The 24,976-nt window shown below is 35.2% G+C and overlaps 1 protein-coding gene across 1 annotated transcript in view; it reads left to right on the plus strand.

Moving 5' to 3' along the window:
• Positions 1–24,976, plus strand: part of HECA (hdc homolog, cell cycle regulator) — a 50,831-nt gene that overhangs the window by 16,349 nt on the left and 9,506 nt on the right. Inside the window, exon 2 of the mRNA XM_051997857.1 lies at positions 14,786–15,826. Coding sequence (XP_051853817.1) covers positions 14,786–15,826 — 1,041 coding nt within the window. The remainder of the gene's footprint in view (positions 1–14,785; positions 15,827–24,976) is intronic.

Consider the following 24,976-nt stretch of genomic DNA (forward strand, 5'->3'; position numbering starts at 1 on the left):
ATACTAACAAGAATAGCTGCCATATTGGGTAAAATCCAACCCTACTGTTAAGTATATAGGAAAATTCATTTGATTTGGGGCATTCTGAACATATTAGGTGAAATACAATTGTTATAAATTAGGGGGTAAGATGTCATAGTCGCTGTAATTGTTAATTTCTTTCCTGCCCTTTCTTTATTTTTCCTTCAGTGACTGTAACTAAAAATGGAAAAGGGATAATTGCCTACTTCATACTCTTAGAACTTCACTTGGTTTTTGAAGGATGCATTCTGGAAGAGTATAATACTAATTTCTTAATGAGATATTTGGCATAGATTAGTTATATAGGGCTTTTCATCTTGGTCCCCATCATACATTTGCCTCATGTGTGTCAGTCTTCCACTGATATCTGGATACTTCTAAAAAAGAACAGTAAGTTAAAATGTTGAAGAAAAAAAAAAAACCTGATGCTTTGGCATGTTGACATGTTCTGAAAGTTAGAAAGATTTGTAGGTTTGAACTGAAGGTGTGAAAAAAATTAGGTTTGGGAGGAAATTCAAAAGTAGATTTGTTAAACTATAATTTGAATTATGTTACAATGTTTTTCACTTTGTACTGTTTTAGGCATCAGATTATTTCTAACAGATGTCCTCTGTGATATGGTAGAGTGCAGAGTTGGGTTCTGGTCCTGGCCCAGATGCTAACAAAGCCCATACAATGAAGTGAGTTGGGTGGTAGTGAAGTGTGGTGTGATGCAAAGAACATAGGATTTTGAATCAGGCCTGTTTGAATCCTAGGTTGTACTTTTTATCAACTTGACCGACTTTGGCAAGTATCTAGCCACAAATCCATGAGTATTATGTTCTTGTACTCCCCTAGTTTATTAGGCTTAATAATTCAATCCAAAAGCAACCTGAGATTTAGTCTGACATAATGTTAGTGTTAATGAGTTCACCATTCTGACTTAGTAATTATTGCTTCCTTTTCTAATAGTTCACATATCATCATCTATATGAGAAATTTTTTTAAAACTACATTTACATCAAGTATGTCTTTATACCAATATGCTATATTATACCAAATTAGTTTTTCTACCCAAGATAGGAAGATTTTAGCCAAATAATGGAACATTTAGATGGATTCATAATCAGTTTAAAAACAAAGAGTTTATATATCCCAAAGAGTATTGTTTTTTTCACACATCAACTTGGGTGAAAATGTTTGATATGGAATGTCATGAGTCTCTATTTTTAGCTATTTTTCAATTCCACATTTTTGTTAATAACTTGTAAAAAATATATTTTCAGGAGTAACTAAATGGCATAGTAGATAGGTCCTCCTGACTCCAGAGTCAGTGCTATGACTTCAGAACCAGCATTAGACACTTGGCATTTATTAGCTATGTGACCCTAGGCAAGTCTTGTGCCAAATATATACATTTATATATACATACATATATATCATATATATATGTTGTATAATAAATATATATACACACACACATAAACCCACACACATACATACAGAGAGAGATTCAGTTCAATTGAATTTACTTTTTAAAGGTGCATATTATATGTAAGATACTGTATCAGGTACAGAGGCTATGAAAGCAAGTAGAAAATAGAACCTAACCTCAAAGAGCTTTATATTCCACTTGGCAGTTCAGCATGTACACAAAGAAATATAGTACAAGGAAAATTGAGGGGGGGGTAACCACTAACAATTGTGGGGAAGAAGAGGAAGAATGAGGGAAAATTTAATCAGGAGTTGGTACCTTAAATAAGCCTTTTGAAGGAAAATAAAGACTTCTATGAGAGTTAAAAGGAGGAGTGCACTGAGGAACAATTTATAACTATACAGAAAGTACAGAAGAAATAGCTATTTAGTTTAGAATACAGAATTTATCTTGCAGTTTATTGGAAAGAGCATGAAACAAGACTGGAGAGGTAGGTGAAAGTTATATGGTAGATAACCTTAAATTCTGGGCTAAGGTGTTTATATTTTATCCTGTAGGGAATGGAGAGCCATTGAGGATTTTTGAGCAGGAGAGTGATGTGTCACACCAGTGTCTTAGATTATTTTGGCAACTATGGGGAGAATGGATTGGAGAGAAATTATAATGGGAACAGAGAGAACAGTTAAGATGCTGTTGTAGTTGTCCAGGTGAGAGGTAATGAGGACTGATTGTGGGGTGTGGGAGACAAAAATGAAGTGAATGAGATAAATAGAGATGTTGTGGAGTTAGATTCCACAAGATTTAGTAATAATTCTATCTGGGAAGTGAGGGAACTATTCAAATCTGAATAGATAGGCTTCTGAATGGTAGTGAACTAAAGTTATTAATGTAAGGTAAGAATTATGACATTTTCTCCTTTTGTTTGGGGCAAGTTAGAAACATGAAAGAAGTAGCAACCAATAATAGAGAATAGAACTAGAGATTAGGTATCTTGAAGAAAAGACCAGGTTTCTCTAAGTAGTTTATATGTATCGAAGGAGTGTGGAGGGGAAAAAAAAGAATGTTTCTAGTTGACTATTGAGATTGCACTATACAGTGCCTTCCTACCTTCTTCCTTTTCTCTTTTCCTTTCCTCATTTCCTTTGGACAACAAACTACAGTAGCATTGTCCAAAAATACTTTGGACAAACAATCATTAGATTGTTAAGTGATAACATGATTCAAAAAGATTTGAGAACCCCAGACCTCTTTTGCTCCTCTGGTTTTACAAATAAGGATGTTCAGGTTCAGTGACATGTCAGAGGTCATATAGGTTTTGAAGTTGATTGGAAAATTTCATTCTTTGTCAGGAAAACAACAGTTCATTTATTTCCCCATCCAATGTGGAGACAACTATTTCATTTTGGGGAGCAGATTTGGACATTTATTTACACATTTATGTAAAACATTTTATATATTTACATATACAAAAGAGATCTTTGAATATACCTATGATCTAACACTAATTTCATTTGAGTTGACACTGATTTTTGAACATTTAAACTTACTAGTTAGTGTTTTTTGTTTGTTTGAAAGATTCCTCTAAAAATATTCTTTTAGACAGTTCAGATATATAATTGGCTTCTAATTGGCATTAATAATAAATCATTGCCATGTCTTTAAAATGATAGCTAGCATTTCCTATTACTTGTATTCCTTTCTGAATATGACATTTTGGAAACAATATTAAGTTAGAGAACATCCTTCCTTCCTATCAGGAAGAGACTGAAAGCTGTCCTCTGAGGAAGACTGGTTATGTGTTCTAGGATGTTTGGACTAAGGAGGAGAGAACTTGGTGGTTGGGACTATGGTGGGATATGTCTTTGCTAATAGATAAAGAATTGTCATGTGGAAGAAATACTAGATTAATCCTTCCTTGGCTTCAGAGAGCAGAACTAACAAAAATGGGTAGAAATAACAGATTGGCTAAGATAACAAGAAAAGATAATGATGAATGTTGGAGGAAGGGATGAAGGAAAACTGGGACACTGATACATTGTCAATGGAACTGTGAATGGATCCAGCCATTCTGGAGAACAATTTGGAACTGTGCTCAAAAAGTTATCAAACTGTGCATACTCTTTGACCCAGCAGTGTTTCTACTGGGCTTATATCCCAAAGAGATCTTAAAAGAGGGAAAGGGACCCACATGTGCCAAAATATTTGTGGAACCCTCTTTGTAGTGGCTAGAAACTGGAAACTGAGTGGATGCCCATCAATTGGAGAATGGTTGGGTAAATTGTAGTATATGAATGTTATGGAATATTATCATTCTGTAAGAAATGATCAGAAGGATGATTTCATAAAGGCCTGTTGAGACTTATGTGAATTGATGCCAAGTGGAGTAGAACCAGGAGATCATTGTACACAACAACAAGAAGACTATAGGATGATCAATTCTGATGGGTGTGGCTCCACCACAATGAGATAATTGAGGCCAGTTCCAATGGTTTAGCGATGAAGAGAGCCATCTATACCCAGAGAAAAGATTTTGGGAACTGAGTATGGATCACAACATATAGCATTTTCACTCTTTTTGTTGTTATTTGCTTGCATTTTGTTTTCTTTCTCATCTTTTTCCTTTTTGATCTGAATTTTCTTATGCAGCACAATAATTGTATAATTATGTATACATGTATTGGATTTAATATATTTTGACATGTTTAACATATATTGGATTACTTGCCATGTAGGGCAGGGGTTGGGGAGGAGGGGAAAATTTGGAATATAAGGTTTTTTGCAAGGGTCAGTGTTGAAAAATTATCCATGCATATGTTTTGAAAATAAAAAGCTTTAATAAAAATATAAAAAATGAAATAACTAGAGCAAATTTAGTCTTCATATAAGGAAAAAAGCTTCTTAGTCATTAGAACTATGATGTGGATTGCTTTAGAAATGAGTAAACATGTATTTAATGCTTACTATATGTCATACATTGTGCTGTACTTCATTATATCTCTTTTGGAATAATGAGGGTCCTCACTAAAAGGGGAAAAGAATAAAAATTTGTATGTTTGAGTTGAGTGAGATGCGATTAGTATCTTGGGTACGTCAGAAGCTGTTTATTTACTATATGAGGTAAATTATGTAGAATTTTTTCCACATGTGGAAATTATGTGGAAAATTAAATCATTTGAAGTTCAGAACACTGTGGTGAAGAATTTTTTTTTTTTTATTGAGTAGGTATCCTAAAGAAAATTGATCTTGACCAGAATGAAAGAAAACTCTGAGTATGATGGTAAATATTTCACAGTTAATTATCTGGGGGGGAAAAGTACCTATACAATTCTGAGTCTAATCTGCATTATGAGCATTTTCTCAAGAAAACAATCAAGTCCTGATTTATAGTATTTCTGAGGAGCAAATATTAATACTGAAAATTTAACAGTGAGCCTTACTGGTTTAATTGATCCCAGCAATTTGTGGGGAAATACTTGCTGACAGCTAAAAATAATTCTCTTAGCTTGGGGAGTATCCCAGTAAACTAACATTATTATTTCAGTTTGGGAGCGGGGGGAGGAGGGAAGGCAATGATTTAGCCTGGTGAGAGCTATTTAATTTGGTTGAGGTGAAATCTTGCAACTGACCCCCAAAATATAACATGTAGTTATATATTTTCAATATGTATAATCAATGTTTAATTTGGACTCGGGACAAAAATATACAACTTTTCTCTTAAAACTACAGAATTTTAGGTCTGAAAAAATTGTAAGAAATTATTGAGGCAATTGTAGACTTAGGACAGAAGAAAGAAGAAATAAAGTTAAATTCTACTGCTTAACAGTTACCAACTATATAACCATGGACAGAACATTTGCCCTATCTGGGACTCTTATTTTTCTTATTTGTAAAATGGGTATAATAACACCTGAATGTGACAGTGGCTATGAGTTTCAGATGAGATAATATATAAAATATTTTGTAAATATTAAAATGCCACATAATTTAATTACTTTTACTATTTGTATTAGCAGAATAAATATTAAATAATAGATCTAAAACTAGAAGGGATCTCAGAAGCTGTATATTCCAACGCCTCCATTTTCTAGTTGAGGAAATTGAAGCTCAAAGGAGGTCATTATTTGCCCATGGTTACATATAGTAAGTGGCAGAAAAATAATTTTGAACCTTCATATTTAAGAACAAGTGCTCTTCATGTTATCTCCAATGATCTCTGGCTATTTATTGGGATTGTGTACCCTTAATTTTAGTACTGTATCTTAATGGTTTTAAAGGTATTTTATTTTTATAAGATGGAATTAGGCTTGAATTTTAATTTTGAGGAAAAGTATATTATATGGTTCACAACATTTTTATTGCCTGGTACTCTTTAATATTTTCATTAATAATGGAATGGTTTCACGGTTGCCAAATATTATTTGCCTACTGTGATGTGTATCATAGTATCTGTACTCTATGGTACATTCCATCTGCTGAAGATGGAATTTTCAGCATATCTATGTTTGGGCAGCAAGGTGGTACAGTAGATAAAGAGTTGGCCTGGTCAAAGATGTGATCCTGGGCAAATCACTTCATACTGTTGACCTCAGTTTCCTAATTTGTAAAATGTGCTGGAGAAGGAAATGGCAAACCACTTCAGAATCAAGAAAACCCCAAATGGGGTCATAAAGAGTCAGTACAATTGAAAAAATGACAGAACAAAATTAAAAATATTTTTTGTTTTCCAGTTCTTATTTAAATAAAAACTTTATCCTTTGTCTTTTGTTAAATTGCAGTTTTCCCTTTCCCTTTTTTTTTCCCTCTTCAGTATGGACAATCATGTGGCAAATCAGGTGAACGTGAACTTGTTGGTTTAAGATTGGCAATTGTAAAGATCCTATGGACAATATTATTAGTTAGTCAAAAAGCAATTACTAAGCACCTTTTTATGGACTTGTTCCTGAGAGTACAAATCAAAGAATAAAATGTCCCTGTTCTCACATAGAGCTCACATTCTAATAAGGGAGATGGGTCTTTTGAGACATCCATTGTACAGAATAACCTTATAGAGAGATGCAGGGTAGGGAGAGGGAGGACATCAGCTCAGGAAATGCTTTATGTAGAAAGTGATTTTTGTGTGCATGGAGTATTTTTGATTTTTTCACTTAATCGCATTTTATTTTTTCCAATTACACATATAGTTTTTTTTTTTTTTTTTTGGGGGGGGGGGGGGATAGATAGTGCAGTGGATAGAGCACTAGCCCTGAAGCTAGGAGGACCTAAGTTCAAATCTGGCCTCATTCACTTAACACTTCCTAGCTATGTGACCCTGGGCAAGTCACTTAACTCCAGTTGCCTTAGGAGGAAAAAAACATAACAACCAAAAAAACCAAAAGATACTTTTCATTGTTTACTTTTATGAGATTTTGAGTTTCAATTTTTTTTTCTTTTCCTCCCTCCTCTCTAAAATACCAGATTAGCTGATATGATATAGTTGTATTATAAAAGAAAAATCAAAACAAAGAGGAAAAACCAAAAGAAAGAAAAAAGAAAAAAATGGTGAAAATAGTATGCTTTGATCAACATTCAATGTCCATAATTCTCTCTTTGGATCCGGATAGCATTTTCCATCCCAAGTCTGTTGGAATTGTCTTAGATCACCGTATTGCTCAGAAGAGCTAAGTCTGTTAGAGTTGACCATCTCACAGTCTCCTATTACTATGCACAATGCTCATTTCATTCAGCATCGGTTCATGTAAATCCAGGCTTTTCTGAAATCAGCCTGCTCATCATTTCTAATAGAACAATAATATTCCATTGCATTTATATAACACATTCAGTTTTTACCCAATTGATGGACATTAGTGTATTGAAAGAAAAGAAGAATCTCCATGAGGTGGGTGTGAGGAGAAGGGGTTTTATTCTGGGGCATGTGAAGGGCAGGGCAGTGGCAAAAGTATGGAGACTGGAGATGGGAGTGTCATGTATGGAGGAACAAAGGTTGTATGAAAGAGTACTCAAAAAGGAATGATTAGAGAGAGGTTGGCTCTAATATGTGAAGGATTTTAAAACCCGGCAGAAGATTTATAGTCTATCCTAGAGATAGTAGGAGGCCACTGGAATTTTCTGAAAAGGGCAGTAACATGGTTAAGCTCTGCATTTAAAGAAAATCACTTTGGATATTATATAGATGGCATAGAAGGAGAAACTTCAGGCAGGAACAACAGGTGGAGAGGTGATGAGGGCCTGAACTAATATGACTGTGATTAGAGAGAATAAATCAGGGTTAAGATTTATGAGTTAGAAATGGCAAAATTTGGCAACTCCCCCCTCATTGAGGAGGAGTGCAGATTTAAGGATAAGGTTAGAATTATGAACCAGGTTGCAAACCTCAGAGGCTGGAAGAATTATGATACCTTTGACAGAAATAGGGAAGTTTGGAATAGAGAAGTGGTTTGGAAAGAAATGAGTTCTGTTTTGGATTGTTTTTAAGTTTGAGATGTTCTTGGCATGTTTATTTTGAAATATATACAATAGTTGGTGATATAGCATTTGAAAGTTCAGGGACGAAGATTGGAGCAGATACAGAAATCAGTGAGTCATTTGCATTGAGATTATAAATCCAAAAGAGCTAATGTGGTCAACAGATAGCTCATAGGGAGAGAAAATTAAGGGACCCAGGACAAAGTCTTATGGCATATATGCTTTAGGGGGCCCAAAACAATGATAAACCAGCAGAGGAGGCTGGGGAAAAATGATCAAATTAGTGCAGAACCTGGAGAGAGGAGCCATTATTTGGGAGTAGAGAGTTATCAAGCCATGTTAAATGCAAATCAAGAAAGATGAGAACTGAGAAAGAATAATCAGACATTTATATTATTGATTACTTTGGAGAAAGCTTTTTCAAGTGTGATGAGTTAAGAAGCCAATATCAAGGGTAGAGAAGTGAGGGAGCAGTTTTAAATAAAATTTCCTTTTTTGTATTTTTCTTCTTGCATTACAATTTTCATATTTGTTAAATGTTTGTTAATTTCATAACAAAATTAAAATAAGAAGAAAGTAGGTGTCAAAGCAGGAAACATAGGCAACATTTTCTGATAGTTGGCTGAGAAAAGGAGGAAAGATATAGGATGAAGGATTGAGGAGATGGATGAAGGAGAGTTGGCCTCACTTGAAAGTAGTAAGGAGAAAAAACAGTAGATAGAGGGAAGGTTTGTAGATTAATGAAAGAAAGTGAATAATTGAATGTGTAATCTGCTGGAAAAGGAAAGATGAGATCAAAGGCATTCTTGGTCTTGGCAAGAAAGGCCATCTCATTATCAGATACTGGAGGAAAGGAGGAGACAGTAGGGAATGATGTCAGGAGGCTTTAAGATGAGCAGCAGAAGAAAAAAGAGCCCATTGTAAATGGTTTCAGTTTTCTCAGTGAAATAATTAATGTGAAGGAAAACTGATCATTAAATTTTCAGTGATATCAAGAAAGGAGAGATTTAATAATTGTCTTAAATATACACACATACACATATAAATTTTCATGAATTATTTTTTGCATGCCAGCATTACACTAAATATTGGGGAATAAAAAGCAAAAGAAAAGATAGTCCTGACTCTGTTGGAGCTTTCATTATTATAAAAACGGAGGGCTAACTATGGAGTAGTGGTCAAGGATGGGCACACACTTTAAGTTGTTTAGTGGGGACATGGAGGAATGGAATTGGGACATAGTCTTTCCAAGAGCAATGTGAAAACTAATTTCATAAAAAGGTTTCAAAACTAGAATGCAGGGAAATGAGATGGGGAGTGAGATTGCAGAGAAAGGTCTCAAAATATAAATGAAAGATGGGACTTGAATTCAGGACTTCCTAATCTTTGTGTCAGCTGTGTTTGACTCTGGGTTAGGCAACATTGCCTCTTGGCATTTCTATAATGTGGTAATTTCAGTATCAGGATGACAAGTGTTTGAAGATTTCAGAGGTAAGTAGGTTGATGTTTGGGAGGGACATAAGCCAAATAACAGGGAGGAAAGCTATTAAAAAGTGAGCAACAGTGGCTCTTTGTTAATGTGATAGAAAAATATTAGGGTATTAGAGTGCTCACACAAGCTCAAAAGAATCTACTACATGGACTTTTTTTTTTTTTTAACTGAGACAAATGGGTTAAGTGACTTGCCCAGGGTCACACAGCTACGACATGTTAAGTGTCTGAGGTCAAATTTGAACTCAGGTCCTCCTGACTTCAGGGCTGATGCGCTATCCACTGTACCAACTAGTTGCTCCTACATGACTCTTTATGTATATAAGTAAATAGTGTGATGTCAAGGGATATCCCTGGGGATCTTGTACATAGCAATGGTATGACAGTTTCTTTTTTCATCATATTAGGGTCATTTTCCTTCTACTGGTCAGTGGCTTAATTTAGTGTCTGAAATATATACTGTTTAGTAAAAAGTCCTTATAAATGTTTACTGATTAAATATAGCTTATTCAATCAAATTGAGTGAGAATTGGATAAATGGTGAAAACTTTTGTTTTCAGTTTCCTTTAGTTCTTGAAAGCAGGGACTTTTGGGGGGAGGAGAGAAGGAGTGCTTTTCTTTGAATATTTAGATCTTAGTACAGAGTCTGGCATATAAGCATAATAGGCTCTTTAAACACTTGTCTGCTGACTGACAATACAATGGCAAATAGTACTAAAAGGATCATTTTCTCAATGGTACACGAATAAGTAGTATTTCAATATGTACAAAGAAGAGAGCATTGCAGGTGGGAGAAACAACGTGAACAAGAGGCCAGAATCAGCATGGCTCATTGGGTAAGGCTATCAGGATATCTCATTACAGCTTAGGTTTAGAGTTGAGTAGGGACAGAGTTTTAAGCCTAGGGGATATGAGTGAAAATGCCAAGAACTGGGAGGTACCACTGAGTCCTGTTTAAGGAACAGCAAAGAGGCCAGTGCTTGAAAAGAATGTACTTAAAATGTAAGAAGACTGAAAAGGTAACAAAGAAGTTTGTGAGAGAATAGCAAACTAGTTATTTTGGGTAGTGTAGAGAGCCATGTTCCAGCTTTAAGGTAAATTTGTGAAGGGGATTTTATTTTTTTATAGTATATTTTCTCAATTACATGAAAAGATAATTTTTAGTATTAATTTTAAAACATTTTTGAGTTTCAAATTTTCTCCTTCTTTCCCTTCATTCCTCCTTAAGCAATTTGATATAGTTGCTATCTTTGAAATATATTTCCACATTAGTCATGTGAAAAAAAGAAACAGACCACAAGGAAAAAACCCTCACCAAAAAAATAAAGTGAAAATTGTATGCTTTGCATTCAACTTATATCAGTTCTTTCCCTGGATGTGGATAGCATTTTCTGTCATGAGTCCTTTGGAATTGTCTTATGTCTTTTATGTATCTCATGTCTTTCTGATGTTCTGTGCACATTTATTTGATACAGATTTGGATCATGTTTACTTTTACATATGTTTATCATCCTGATAATCAACAGCATATTGCATATAGTTGGCAGTTTAATAAGTGTTGTTGAACTGAACGATAATAGAAGTTTTTTCTTTTTATTCTATTAGATTAAAAAAATTATTACCTTTTAGTAAAGATCCTTTATCTAGAACTTATTTCCTATTTTACAAACTATACTACATTATAGTCTTGTGAATTTTTGTCTAGCAATATTTTTATCAGCTCTATTTTTTCCAATACTTTTTTATTTTCCCCAATACATGCAAAGATCGTTTCCAACATTTACTTTACAAAATCTTGTGTACCAAATTTTTCTTCCTTTCTCCATTCCCATTCCCCAAGATAGCAAGCAATCTGATATAAGTTAAACATGTACAATTCTTCTAAACATTTTCCCCTATTTGTCATGTTGTGCAAGAAAAATCAAATCAAAAGGGGAAAAACCACAAGAAAGAAAAACAAGCAAACACAACAACAACAACAACAACAACAGGTGAAAATACTATACCTTGATCCACATTCAACCCCCATAATTCTCTTTTTGGGATATAGATGGAATTCTCTGTCACAAATCTGTTGGGATTAACTTGAATCACATCATTGTTGAAAAGAGCCAAATCTATTATAGTTGTTTTATTGGTGAAGATCATAATAATTCAGAAAGCAGCATTACAGAGATAGCAAATAGAGGTTTTTATTAAAATGAGCTAAGGACAATTGTAGAATTATAAGACTTTTTAGAGCTGAAAAAATCTTAGAGATCATGTAAGTTAATCTCATTTTGCAGATAAGGAAACTGAGGTCCAGAGAGATTGACATAGTGAATTGTCTGAAGAGATAAACAGCTGATGAAAGGTAGGAATTTTAGCGTTGCTTTAGAGCTGGGATCTATCATATAAAGTCAGGAAACTAAGAACTCATGATAGATAATAACTTATTTAGTGTAAAAAGGTAATTAAAAAAAAGTTTTTGAAGTACTTTAAAAAAAAGTTTTTCATGGTATGTTTTTTATTTTAATTTTGGCCATGATGACTGAAAAATATGATCAGGGAATCAATGAGCGATAGGGAAACTAGCCCAGAGCTTCTTGGCATTTGGCCCTAAGTTAATTTTATTATGATTCCTACCACTACAGTTTTAAAAGATACTATATAGTTTCCTTTCTTGTGCCCTACTCTGAATATTTACTGTCTCTTTCAGGTTATGTTCAGCATTTTAAGAACAGCTAGCAGATGTTTAAAAAATGTTTATTTGATTAAATTTGTTGACTTTAAAAAAAAATTTAGAGATTAAAGGTCCAAATAACTGAGCATTGGTAGTTAAGTACCATTTCAAAAGAAAGGTGTTAATAGTGAAGTTCCAAAGTTCTAGCTCTAGACAGGGTTAGTACTCAAATTTTAGAAGGTTCTGTGTTTCTCTGTCTTTTCATTTCTTTCAAGATTTACTCATAGATAGTGGAGGTTTTCTCTTTGAGTTTCTGGAAATTGGATATTTCTTTGGTTAAAACTATAATTCCTCCCTTCCCCCACCATTCTTTCTTCTCTCACTGTCATCTTTTTCATCTACTCTCCCGTTCCCAAGATTGTAGATGTAGAATTTAGGAATTCATTTTTCTGATGATTCATTTTATAGCTGTGGAAGCTAACCCTCTCCATTCCCCCTTCCCCATAATCACAAAAGGAAATGGAATATATTTCAAAGTATTATTTTAATTTTTTGCCTCCTGTTTTAACTTAAAAATGAAGTGACCTTAACCTTTAAAATCCAATTTTAATTTTTCAGTTATAATTAACTATTGGACCTGTTAGATCCTCAATAGCAGTTCAGTTTATATGGGATGCATTTCAGTGACTGGTAGACTTGCAGAAGCTACAAAACTTGTACTAAAGCTATTGAACTTTCATGCAGAATAGTGTGGAATTTCTGGTAATTGTTTACTCGTGTGTTCCAAGTTAAGTAGTCTTTACCAAATGAGTCTTCTGATATTAGTAACATTTTATGTTTTTTGAAGTTCAGTTGAATGGATACTTAGTTAGGCTTAGATTTACTTTTGTATCGGTTTTTGTTTGATGGAATTTATTCTTTTAGGATGATTACTATGCTGTTACCAAAGATGATCTTGTCAATTTAGTCAGGTAAGCAGCATTTCAAGTCTTTGGAAGTTGTGCTGCCATTGTCAGAGGCAGAATGCATCTTGATTTTTTTTTTTTTAAGTTTACTTCTTCTACCCTTATTTGTAGTGAGACAGAAAATCAGAAGATAATATATCTAGAGCTGGAAGAGACCTTACAGATTATCTAGGCTAGGGTTCATAACCTTTTATTGTTGTTTAACAGACCTCTTGGGCAGTGTGGTGAAAACCTTTTGTGAAAAATGGTTTATTGCTTCCTAATAGAAGGAAATGCTAAGTTAGTGGTTAGTGAAAATTAAGATGTAATTTTTTTTTCTCATCCAAATTCATGAATCCTTTGAAATCTATCCTTGTTCTTATTACTTTTGGACTCTAGGTTAAGAAAATTGATTGTAGGCCATCCCTTCGAGAAAGTAAGAGCTTGCATACAAGCAGATAACAGATCTAAGTATCTATCTACACAGATGGAGGAGCAGTAAGCTGATAAAGAGGTTAGAATTATTGCCTATGATGCTTCATGATTTTTAGTCCTTGGCAAATCACTTTTAATTCTCCTAGGGCCTGTAGGAATTTCTTTCAAATTAAAAGTTGCAGAGATAGTGCCAATCCACATTGGTAGATGAAATTCCTCACCATTATCTTCTTTTACCAATGAAATTACAACTCCAGTTTAAAAGAATTCTTTGTAAATAGCATTATGCTCCATCATGAGGTCTCTCAGAGGTGCCTACAAATCTGATGTTTTAAACAACTTCAGCAGTTGAGTTGAACTTTTCTAAGTTTTCCCTTTTACACTATCAATCAATCAAAAACATTAAGTGCCCACTATTTATCAGGGACTGTGCTGAGTGCTAGGGATCCAAAAAGAGACAAAATAGCCCCTGCCCTCAAGGACTTCACCTTCTCTGCTAGCTGTTCCCTGTGTTTAACATCGCTCATGCTTTGAATTTATTTCCTTCCAATTTTTACCTTTTGGAACCCCTACTTTCTTTGAAATGCAGCTCAGATTCTACTTAAGGAAAACTTCCTGAAACCTCAGTGTTCTCTCCACTCAAATTGCTTTGAATTTATTCTGTATATATATGTTAGATCTTCCCTACTCCCAGCCTCAGCCTATCATCAAGTTCTGATCAGCAATTATAAATACACTTTGATTGTTCAGTCCCATTTGTGCCACACTTATTATTTTGGTGATGATCAGTGATGTTTCTTTGTGTAAGGAATGAACATGAAGTAGTCTTATAGTAAATGCTGTTTTAGTTATAGGAGATGACAACCTACTTCTTTAGAATCATTTTTGTTGATTGTGTTGGTGTAACTTGACAATGTATGGCAATAATATGTGCTTATTGTGTTGCTTCATGATTCCCTGTGGTGACAAAAATAGTGAACATGTTTGAATAAAAGACATGTATCAGGAAGACATGAGATAGGAGTTTTGACACATATAGTTACTGTTTAGAACATTTGATTTTATCAGGTTCATGGATAGTTACCTTTATATAACGGAATTCTTCCATTCTTTCCTCCTTCCCTCCCCAAAGTAGAGGTGGCCATGGAACATGAAACAAGAGTAAAATGCTGTCTCATTCTGTGTGTATTTTTTGGCTCAGTTGCAAAACCTTGACAATACTTTTTTGCTATGTCAAACTGGGTCAGAATGATAGCTTTTATCTCAGAACATGTGTCAACGTGAAGTTCAGCATAGGATAACATGAATGGCAATAAGTGTCCATCCTGGTTGACTTGTCTGTTTTGTTTTCCTCAGAAGCACCTTGTGCCACGCCACTCATCTGCAGCTTTGGAAGGCCAGTTGATCTTGACAAGGATGATTACCAGAAGGTGGTCTGCAACAATGAGCATTGCCCTTACAGCACCTGGATGCATCTTCAGTGTTTTTATGAGTGGGAAAGCAGTATCCTGGTCCAGTTTAACTGCATTGGCCGAGCCCGGAGTTGGAATGAAAAGCAGTGTCGCCAGAACATGTGGACCAAGAAAGGCTATGATCTGGCCTTTCGTTTCTGCTCTTGCCGTTGTGGACAGGGTCATTTGAAGAAGGATACGGATTGGTACCAGGTGAAGCGCATGCAAGATGAAAAAAAGAAGAAGTCGATGTCAGAGAAGAGCACAGGGAGGCCCATGACAGAAACTGGGGAAGAGATAAAAAAGTGCAGGCCTCTTAACAAGGCCCAGAAAGGACTGAGTCATGACCTCCCACGGCGACATTCTATGGATAGACAGAACTCCCAGGAGAAAGGGGTCAATGCAGGGGGCTATGGAGTACGTTCCCCCTGTGGCTCTCCTGGCCAGTCTCCTCCTACAGGGTACTCCATTCTCTCTCCAGCACATTTCAGTGGACCCCGCTCCTCAAGATACCTCGGGGAATTTTTGAAAAATGCCATTCACTTGGAGCCTCACAAAAAGAATATGACTGGAGGGAGCATGTTCCGAAATGCTCACTTTGACTATGGAGCAACTGGCTTGCCAGCACACAGGGGTGGACATTTTGATGCTCCAGTGCAATTTCTGAGGAGGCTTGATCTCTCAGAGCTCCTGGCTCATATTCCCAGGCACAAGTTGAACACTTTCCATGTAAGGATGGAAGATGATGCTCAAGTAGGCCAAGGGGAGGATCTACGGAAATTCATTCTTGCCGCCCTCAGTGCCAGCCACAGAAATGTTGTAAACTGTGCCCTTTGCCACCGGGCCCTCCCAGTATTTGAACAGTTCCCCCTAGTGGATGGAACCTTGTTCTTAAGCCCATCAAGACATGATGAAATTGAATATGATGTTCCCTGTCACCTTCAAGGTATAGGTGTTAGTTCGCCTTACCTGCTTTCCCTTTTTTAAAGCCCAGGAATTTGTTTTCATGTTTCATTTTAGCTAAATATTGCTGTGGTGTTTCTACTCAGATACTGGATAACATTTGGACATTTGTTATTTCAGCTTTACCTAATGATATTTTTAAAACTTGATGTCATTCTTCCCAGCACAGGGATATTTTTTTAGTAGAGAAGGTCATTTTGTGTTTGTGTTTTCCAATGAAGAGAGCTTTCCTTCAAGGCTGCTGGTGTGTAGCAATTCCCTTTTGATCATGTAAGATTTCAAAGAATGAATTGAATGTCTTACTCTGCAGCTTGCAGGAAATAAGCTGGTGTTGCAATTTTTTTTTCTGTTGATGTCCTTGGAAAGCTATACATAATAGGTTACTTTAAACTCTTCATTCCATATTATGGTATCAGTATTGAGGAAGATGAAGGTTGGAAAGGCTTGAAGAGGTTTTACATCTGGTAAAGTAGTTTTAAGGATGCAATGAGGGGGGCGGGGAGAGTAGGGATAGCAAATTTGATTTAGGATTATTAAAGAGTATTGAGAAAATGTCTTAAGAGAAGCTCCTTTTGACTGTATGTAATCTGCAAGTACTTTGTGTTTATCTTAGCCCTCCAGAGAAAAATCAAAGGAATTCTCTGTATTTGAGGAACTTGCCATTTCAAATAAAACATAAAGATAGGTTGAATTAAGGCCGAGAGGAAAAAAAAAAAACTCATCGAGAATAGGGTCAACCTCTATCCTTTCTGGTTAAACCCAGATTTTTTATTCAAATAAATATTTATTGAGTGCATATTATTCACTAGGTACTATAATAATGCCAACCTCTCCACCCAGGAGATAAAAATATATTTGGGGAGAGCAGATACATATAATTTGTGGTACCATGGAAAGGACATTGGATTTACAGTCAGAAACTCAATTTGGACTGTAGTGTGTAACTTTGGACTTAATTATCTGGGGTTTGGTTTTTGCATTTGTTAAATGAAGGGCTTGAATAAGGTGACCCTCAGGTTCTTTCTGGATCTAAATCTGTGATGATATGCTCCTGGATTCTAAGAAATAGAGAAATAATGATAAGGTAGAGAAATATCAAATAAGCAATACAGACATATTCAGAGGAGGTAGATTTTTTTGACTTGGAGGTAATCAGGGAAGGCATTTTCTGAGAGGTATGATTTGAATTGAACTTTTGATTGGAGGTAGGATTTTGGGTAGGAAAATTGATAGATTGAGAAATGGGAACAAAAGTACAGATGTGGGAAAATTCAGTGTATTTTCGGGAAACCTGAGAGATTTGGCTTGAAGTAGACAGTTTACGGAGAAGCATTTATCTTAGAAAGATAGGTTGGGACCAGTATATGGAGGCCTTAAATGCTAAGATAAGGATTAGAATTTTATCCTGCAGGTGTTGAGGCACCACTGAAAGGAATGCTCTTATGAAGGTGGTATTTTAGGCAGGTTAATCCAGTAGCACTGTACAGAATGACTTAGTGGAAAGGACAGAGAATGGAAGCAGATAGGAGGTTAGTGCATTAATCCAGGTGCAGTTTGATTAAGATGTAAATTAGGGTGTAGAAAAGGAAGAAAAAGTGTCAGAAACATTTTGAAAGAAGAAACTATTGAATTTAACTTGCAGGGGACAAAAGTAAAGGAGTCAGATTTCAAGATTTCTAGCCTAGGATACAGAGAGAACTAAGTCCACAAGCATTTATTAAGCACTTACAGTGTGCCAGGCACTATGCTAAGTGCTAGAGATAAAAAGAAAGGCAATAAAACACTCCTTGCTTTCAAGGACCTCACAGTCTACTGGGGGAAATAGTATGTCATCAATTATGTCTAAATAAGATAGAAGTAGGAAAAGCTGGAAATAAGAGGGAATGTATTACTATTAAGGAGTATTTGGGAAAAGCTTCCTATAGAAGATGAGACTTTAGTTTAGACTTGAAAACCAAAAAACCAGCAGATGGAGATGAGAAAGGAGACTTCTAATTATGGGGTGCAGTCATTGAAAATGCCTGGAGTCAGTAAATGAGAGTATTTATGCAAGAAACAGCAAGAAAGTCACTGTTCAACTATATCATAAATAAGTAGAGAGGAGGAGATATAAGATTAGCAAGATAGGAAGGGGCCACATTTTAAAGGGCTTTAAAAGTTTAACAGAGGAGTTTGTATTTGATCACAAGAATTTATTAAATGGGGAGATATGATTAGATGTGTATTTTAGGAGGTTCAGTTTGACAGCTGAGTGGAGGACAAACTAGAGAAAGGAGATATTTGAGTCAGGGTGTTCATCCAGTAGGTTATCAGAATAACTCAGGCATGAAGTAATGGTGAGATTGACTTGACTAGTGTGGTGACAGAATAAAAAATGAAGAGAGTGTATATAAGAGAAATCATGGAAGCTTAAGTGATAGAACTTAAGTGGCAACTGATTTGCTATGCAGAAAGAAATGGGAGGGTAAGGAAAATAGGGGTAAGGAAGAAAGATCTGCTCACTTTGAGATGTTAAATGGGTTACCCAAGGATTGATCAGTATTGGTAGCTAGTCAGAAAAAAATGACTCAAACTCAGAAGATACTAGAAGTAAATATGAGACAATCATATATATCAGGTTGGTGGGTAAAGTTATCAAGATATATGAGCTCTCTAAGGTGATTGTTGAATTTAAGAGAGGAAAATATAGAACTTTGGGATGGGGACACAGGTTCAGAGAGGCAATTGGATTGTTTCAACAGATTTAATTAAATGTTAAGTGTCTGCTTCTTTGTAGACTTAACCTTTTCAAGACCTATTTGTGAAAAATTGTGGTTATTAGTGTGCCACAAGGGCATTAAAGTAAATTAGCTTATTATGATACAATTGTTCAAACATCAGTGTTATGATTGGTGTTCACAAATTAGTCAATGACAAAAGTGTTGATATTTTTTGGGAGGATAGCCTCTAAGTTTTATGAAATTCCAATTCTAGGATGCTAAAGTAAATCCTTCCATTTAGGACAATATTCTCATTGAGTATTTTTTAAAATACTTTATTTGAAGTTCTAACAAAATAGACAGACTTTTGTTTTAAGCTGCATTGTTTTCAGAACATTAATTGATTTTGCTTTGTTGAAATTTTCTTCTTTTCCTTTTCTCTTATTCTTCTCTTCCCTTCACCCCAATTCAACTCCCATCTATGTCTTGACTTTGAGAAGATGTTCTTTTGTTTTTAGAATGTGATAAGATTTCCCCAATGAAGAACTCCTTTATTTCTTCCGGAAAGGAACATTTATTCCTTTTCCAACTCTTTGGACTTTTTCCCTTTAAAAACCTTAATCTTTTTTTGTGTCATAGAGTCCTTGGGCAGTCTGGTAAACCCCATAGTCCTTCTCAAAGTTATGTATTTTAAGTGCAGAAAATAAAATTCATAGAAGTTCAAAGGAAACCAGTTTTATTGAAAAAGTTGCTAAAACTTTTTTTTTTTTTAATATAAGCTCATGAACCCCCAATGGAGCCTGCCAGGTTTTTTTTGCACTTGGAATACTAACTGTAGTTTCTAGAAATTTGAAACACTTTTGAATACTTATTTTGCTCAGAGTATGTTACAACCTGGCTGCGAATTTGGAGGCTTATTCCAAAGTTTGCAAACAGCTCCAAAATAGTAGATTAATAGATTAATAGAAAGTCTGTTGTTTTCTGACACAACCCTCCCTTGCCTTCAGATCTTAACATGCTATTGACCATCAGGAATTTAGGGTCAAACTGCTATTAATAACAATAACTTGCATTTACAAAAGTGTTAAGATTTGCAAAGCTAGCATTTGCAAAAATACAGAAAGTGAGAGGACAGGGTGAGAGAATAAAACCCAAAACCCCATGTGCAAAATGTAACCGAGGCTTTCACTAGGCCTCTGAATGTAGATTGACCCAGAGAAATGAGAGGCAGGGCCCAGCTCCAAGGTATCAATCAAAGGACTGGTAGGGCATGATGGCAGCTGTGGTTACACCCAGAGAGTCTTTAGAAGTTCAGGACTCTGATGTGATCAATCAGCTTAAAAATAATCACATGGCAGGAAGAGATTACAGTTGGGGAGAATACAGGCTTTTTAATCCAACAGGGCAGTGTCCAATGCAAACAGCTCCAATGTAATTGCCAGATGATGAGGAGAAATCCCAAAAGTGGTAAATAGAAGGGAGTTAGATAGGTTAAGATAGATATCTTATCTCATTCAGTCCTGATGACAATCTTTGGAGGAAGGTATTATTATTGCCATTTTACAGATCTGAAAACTGAGGGAAATTAATAGAAATGAGGATGAGGAAGCTGAGAAAAATAAGTGATTTGCCCAGGGTCAAATGTTTGAGGCAGGATTGAGACTTAATTTTACCAATCTCCAGGTTTAGTGCTTTTACAACTCTGCTTTTTAGCTGAAAGGTGTGCTTCATGATATACCTTCCTCTCTGGTGCCCCTGGGTTATATGGACTTGGAATGCTCATGGTCATTCATGATCAGGAACAGAGAGAAAAGACTTGGGGCTCAGTAGTAGCCCTTTATGTACAAGAGGGAAGAAGCAAAGCTAGGGGCTACTGGCACACACTCTTCCTTATATCCTCCAAGTCTTTCTGGTTAGGATGGGGTTGTAGCTCAAAATTCTGTTTGCATCACTGGAGTGATCAACATCTTTTTAGGCCCTTTAGCATTTTCCTTGTCAGCTAACCCTTCATTTTACCTAATCTCTCTGGATGAGACTTCAGGTGAGCAATCTCTATTATCTAGAACATAAGAGAACTCCTAGGTTAATTTCTTTATCAGAAGATTCTAGATTCCCTTAAATAGCAAATTCTAATCCAGTAGCTCTCCCTAGTGCTTCAATAAAGAGTTGCTCTTTGTAATGTTCACTTAAGAGGACTGGACAGTTTTACCTCAACAATTCAGCATTCTCTTATCCAAAGTAGGATGATGACTTCACTTAATAAGTAGAATGTGTGTGCTATAAATAAGAATAAGGGTTGTAATGGCAAAGAAAAAGGTGAGTTCAGCTGCTTTGTAGATTTTTTGACCCTAGTACATAAAAATAAGTTTATTGTTTCAAAGGAAGAAAAGATATGGAAATGTAAAGATGATTCTGATTCCCAAATTAAATATAGGGTATTGTTACAATGAGATAGATATAATTTAATTTTTTTTACCATGAGTTGGGGAAAGAGAGAACAGTTTACACAGCAAAGGTAGCTATACAGATAGATATCTTTATGGGGAATTCTGTTCATTTTCAAAATTATTTATTCCACAGAATAGTCTCCCTGGATTCTTCTCATTCTGTGACATGTCTATGAAATTCTTTTTCTTATGCTAACAGTTGAAATGAATGAAAAACCCGAGTCTTGGATAGTTGGGATAGTTAATAATCAATTTATTAATTAGGCTAGCTGATAAGACATTGATTGTCAATGTTCTCAGATAACCAAAGACCAAACCATGGAGATCCCAGAATGCTTAAATACTTTTGGAAATGTTGGTGCTCCAGCCAGGTGAAAATCAACCCTGACTGGTGAACAACTAATGAGGGTAGACATATTAATAAGAAGGGGTTAAAAGTCTTCAGCTTCTCTTGCTTAAATGTGACTTGATCATGAGACTGAGCTGCCTCCTGCAATTGGATAAAGGAGTATTTCTACCCAGACCATTTTGGTTGTTTTCTCCTTCATAAACTGGGTTATGCTAGACCCAAATAGGTTTTTAATATAATAGAAAAAAGTAATCCCTTCTCACATTGCTGGTTAAATATTAATTAACAAAATAAAAATTTGTAGTATAGTCATTGTAGTTGATGGAGATTGTTCTGGCTTCTTAGATAAATGAAGTTTGAGAAAGATCCATAATTAGGACTTTTCTTTAAACATGTGTTGGGTATGTGTATGTATGCATTATATATGTGTAGTTACTTGATTTTGAGGTGCATTTAGAAAGTAGAGGCGTAAGAAACCAGGAGCGTACCTTATTAGTCAGACTTACTGAGATTGTAGAATATCAAAACTGAAAGAAAACTTAAAGATTTCTAGTCTTTTCAGATTGAGAAATAAAAGCCCAGAAGGTAAAATAACTTTGTCCAAAATCATTCAAGTAGTTTAACTAGAGCTAGGATTTAAATTTAGGTTCTCTGACTCTAAATGCTTTATCCTTTTCACTATTATTAACTAACCTTTCAAAAACAATAGCAAATCAAAGTATCTTTTTGTATGTAGATAGTGAAAATAGAATTTGTCCTATTGTTGCCTTTTTTTTTTTTTTTTTTGATATTGGTGGTGATGGGCTGTTGCCTCTTAAAAAATAAATTCCTAAGTATGCCCCTTAAAAACCAAAATATATCTTAAGTCTTTCATTCATTCATTCATTTTATTTATTTAAAGAAAGCTAAATTAGCCTGGGATAGTTTCTCTACTAGTGATTGAAAATTCATTGGAGAAATGGTCAGCTAGTTAAAAAGGAAATAGAATTAATGTCAGACCATAAGCATCTTCAAGGATCTTTTCTCTTCCTCATTTCACAATGATTCAAATGTTTTCTCCTTAACTCTTGTCTCTGAAGGGGTGACCAAGGCAACCTCTCCATGAATCTTTGGTCACATCCCCTCTTACCTTTTCCAACAGATGGTTCCCACTGTCATCCCTACTTTGCTCTTATCTTTGGTTTCTTATGTCCTGGCTCCTTTCTTGCAAAAATGTCCACGTTGCCATTACATCCTTTAATAAAACCTTCTCAGAGCCACTAGTAGGCATAGTGGATACAGCACTGGTCCTAGAGTCCAGACGATATATGGCTTCAGACACATAGCACTTCCTAGCTGTGTGATTCTGGGCAAGTAACTTTAATCCCAGTTACCTTGGGGGAAAATAAACAAATAAACAAAAAAATAACCTTTCTCTTAATCTTGCTGTTCCTGCTACTATTCCATTTCTCTTTCCCTTTTCAATGAAACTCCTTGGGAAAGCCATTTATTCTGGGGATGCCTCTTTTTCTTATTCTTTTTTAAATCCTCTATAATTTGGCTTCCAACCTCATCATTTCAATTGAAATTACTCTCTCCAAAGTTATCAGGGATCCCTTAATTGCTAAATCTAATGTATTTTTCCTCAGTACTCATTAATCTTGACTTCTGTGTAGCATTTGCCATTGTTGATCATCCTTTCTTCCTGGATATTCTTCTCTCTCCATTTTCCTCTTATCTGTCTAGTTGCTTTCATTCTCTTCCAATTTTTCTTGAGTGGCCCACCTATTAACAAAACCCCCAAGTCTCTGTCCTAGACTCTTTTCTCACTTAACCCACATATCCTGTCTGAAACTAGAGCTTACCATTTCTGCCTTTACAACTCTGGTATGCATCACCTTTTTTCTGCTCATAGAGTCATACCCTAATTTAGTTTTTTTATCACTATTGAAATAGCCTTCTAGTTGGCCTTCCTCAATTCTTTTTTCTGCTTCAATTTCTTTTTCCACTAATCTTTCAAAGTGATTTTGCTAAAGCCACAGCATGTACATATTACTCACTTCCCCTCCCTCTCCCCATCCTGTTTAGTCAGTGTCAGTGGCTATCCATTATTTCCAGGATCAAAAATAAGGTCTTCGTAAAAGAATCTGATATTTAAAGTCTTAATAGATTCTCTTTACATTCCTCTCTTCACAGTCTTCTTCCATTTATTTCCCTCCATTTATTCTATGCTCTTGCTACATTGGCCTATTTGTTCATTATATTTTGATACTCCATCTTCCATCTCAGTTTTTAAAAAGTGGTTATTCTATAATCCTGGAATACTTTCCCTCATCATCTCTCTCTCTTGGTTTTCCTGCCTTCCAGTTTTTACTTAAATCCCACCTTCTTCAAGAGATTTTTCTTGATATTTCTACCAGGTTCTCCTACTGCCTTACCTCTGAGATCCCCTTAATGGGCTCTGTCTCGTATGTACCTAATTTATGTCTCATATATCAGAATATATGTTCTTAATAAATGCTTTTTGATTGATTGATCTTTCTCAGATTTTTTAATATAGGCACATGAGATATTGGAGCCTTGCCATTTATCACACTGCTTGCTGTGCTAAGCAATTCAGCACCAAGCCAAATAGGTCTTGGAGCATGGTTCTCTAATACTAATTACTCAGAAGATATTGTCCTGTATTGCAGGTGACAGTGTAATAGCCAAGTTTTAGATTATTTTATCATGTGAGGAAACCAGTTCCTTGAAAGTAAGACCTTAATAAGAACTACCTGTTTTTTTTTTTTCCCCCTGATTCATATATGTGTCAGGAACATTTTTCTCTTCTTATTGATATGGGTCTTGACAGTACATATAGATTACATGCATTGATTAAAATATAGAAAGTTCCATTAAAATCAAGGTTATTTATTACCATGTAGATTTGTTCATTCATGTAGAGGGCTGTATTCATTAAAGAGAGTCTAATGAATAGTTGGAAGACAAATCAGTGGTTGAAATTTATAATTGAAGAAAATATGTGTTAGAAAAAAATTAAGATTTACAATGAAAAAAAAAATGGGCCTTAGTTTTCCTCATCTGTAAATGTGAGGGGATGGTTCCAGATGGGTTCTAAGGTATCTTATAGTTCTAAATCTATAAGCCTAATTTTCAGCACCCAGAAATTAAAATATAGTGGAAACTTAATAAATTCTTGTTGATGAATCCTTGAAAATCAGGAAACATAGAAAGTTAATATGCAGAAAAGGGTTATGTTGCGTGTACCACAACTTTTGGGGCTCTAAGTTTGTATTTTGACAAAGTCTACAAAAGCATGTGTTGGCCTTTTTTACTGCAATACTTTTCATTGTAGGGTAACACCTAACTCATTGATGAATAGGAAGGTCTTAGACTTTATTAATGATATTTACCATGAGTTTTTTATTAGGGTAGTGATATAATTATGAAAAACATGCTCCAAAATCCAAAGCACTACATGAAAACTCTGTAAAAAAATAGTTACTATTGGTTTTATTATCTTCATCTGACAGATGAAGAAACAGGCTCAGGGAAGTCAAGGGACTAACTATGGTTATATAGCTGCTTGAACCAGTGAATCCAAGGTTTGGGGTTTGTTCTTTTATATAATCAATATAATTTTCTTCAGAGAAGGT

This window comes from Antechinus flavipes, chromosome 4 (assembly GCF_016432865.1).
Source record: "Antechinus flavipes isolate AdamAnt ecotype Samford, QLD, Australia chromosome 4, AdamAnt_v2, whole genome shotgun sequence".
NCBI lineage: Eukaryota > Metazoa > Chordata > Mammalia > Dasyuromorphia > Dasyuridae > Antechinus > Antechinus flavipes.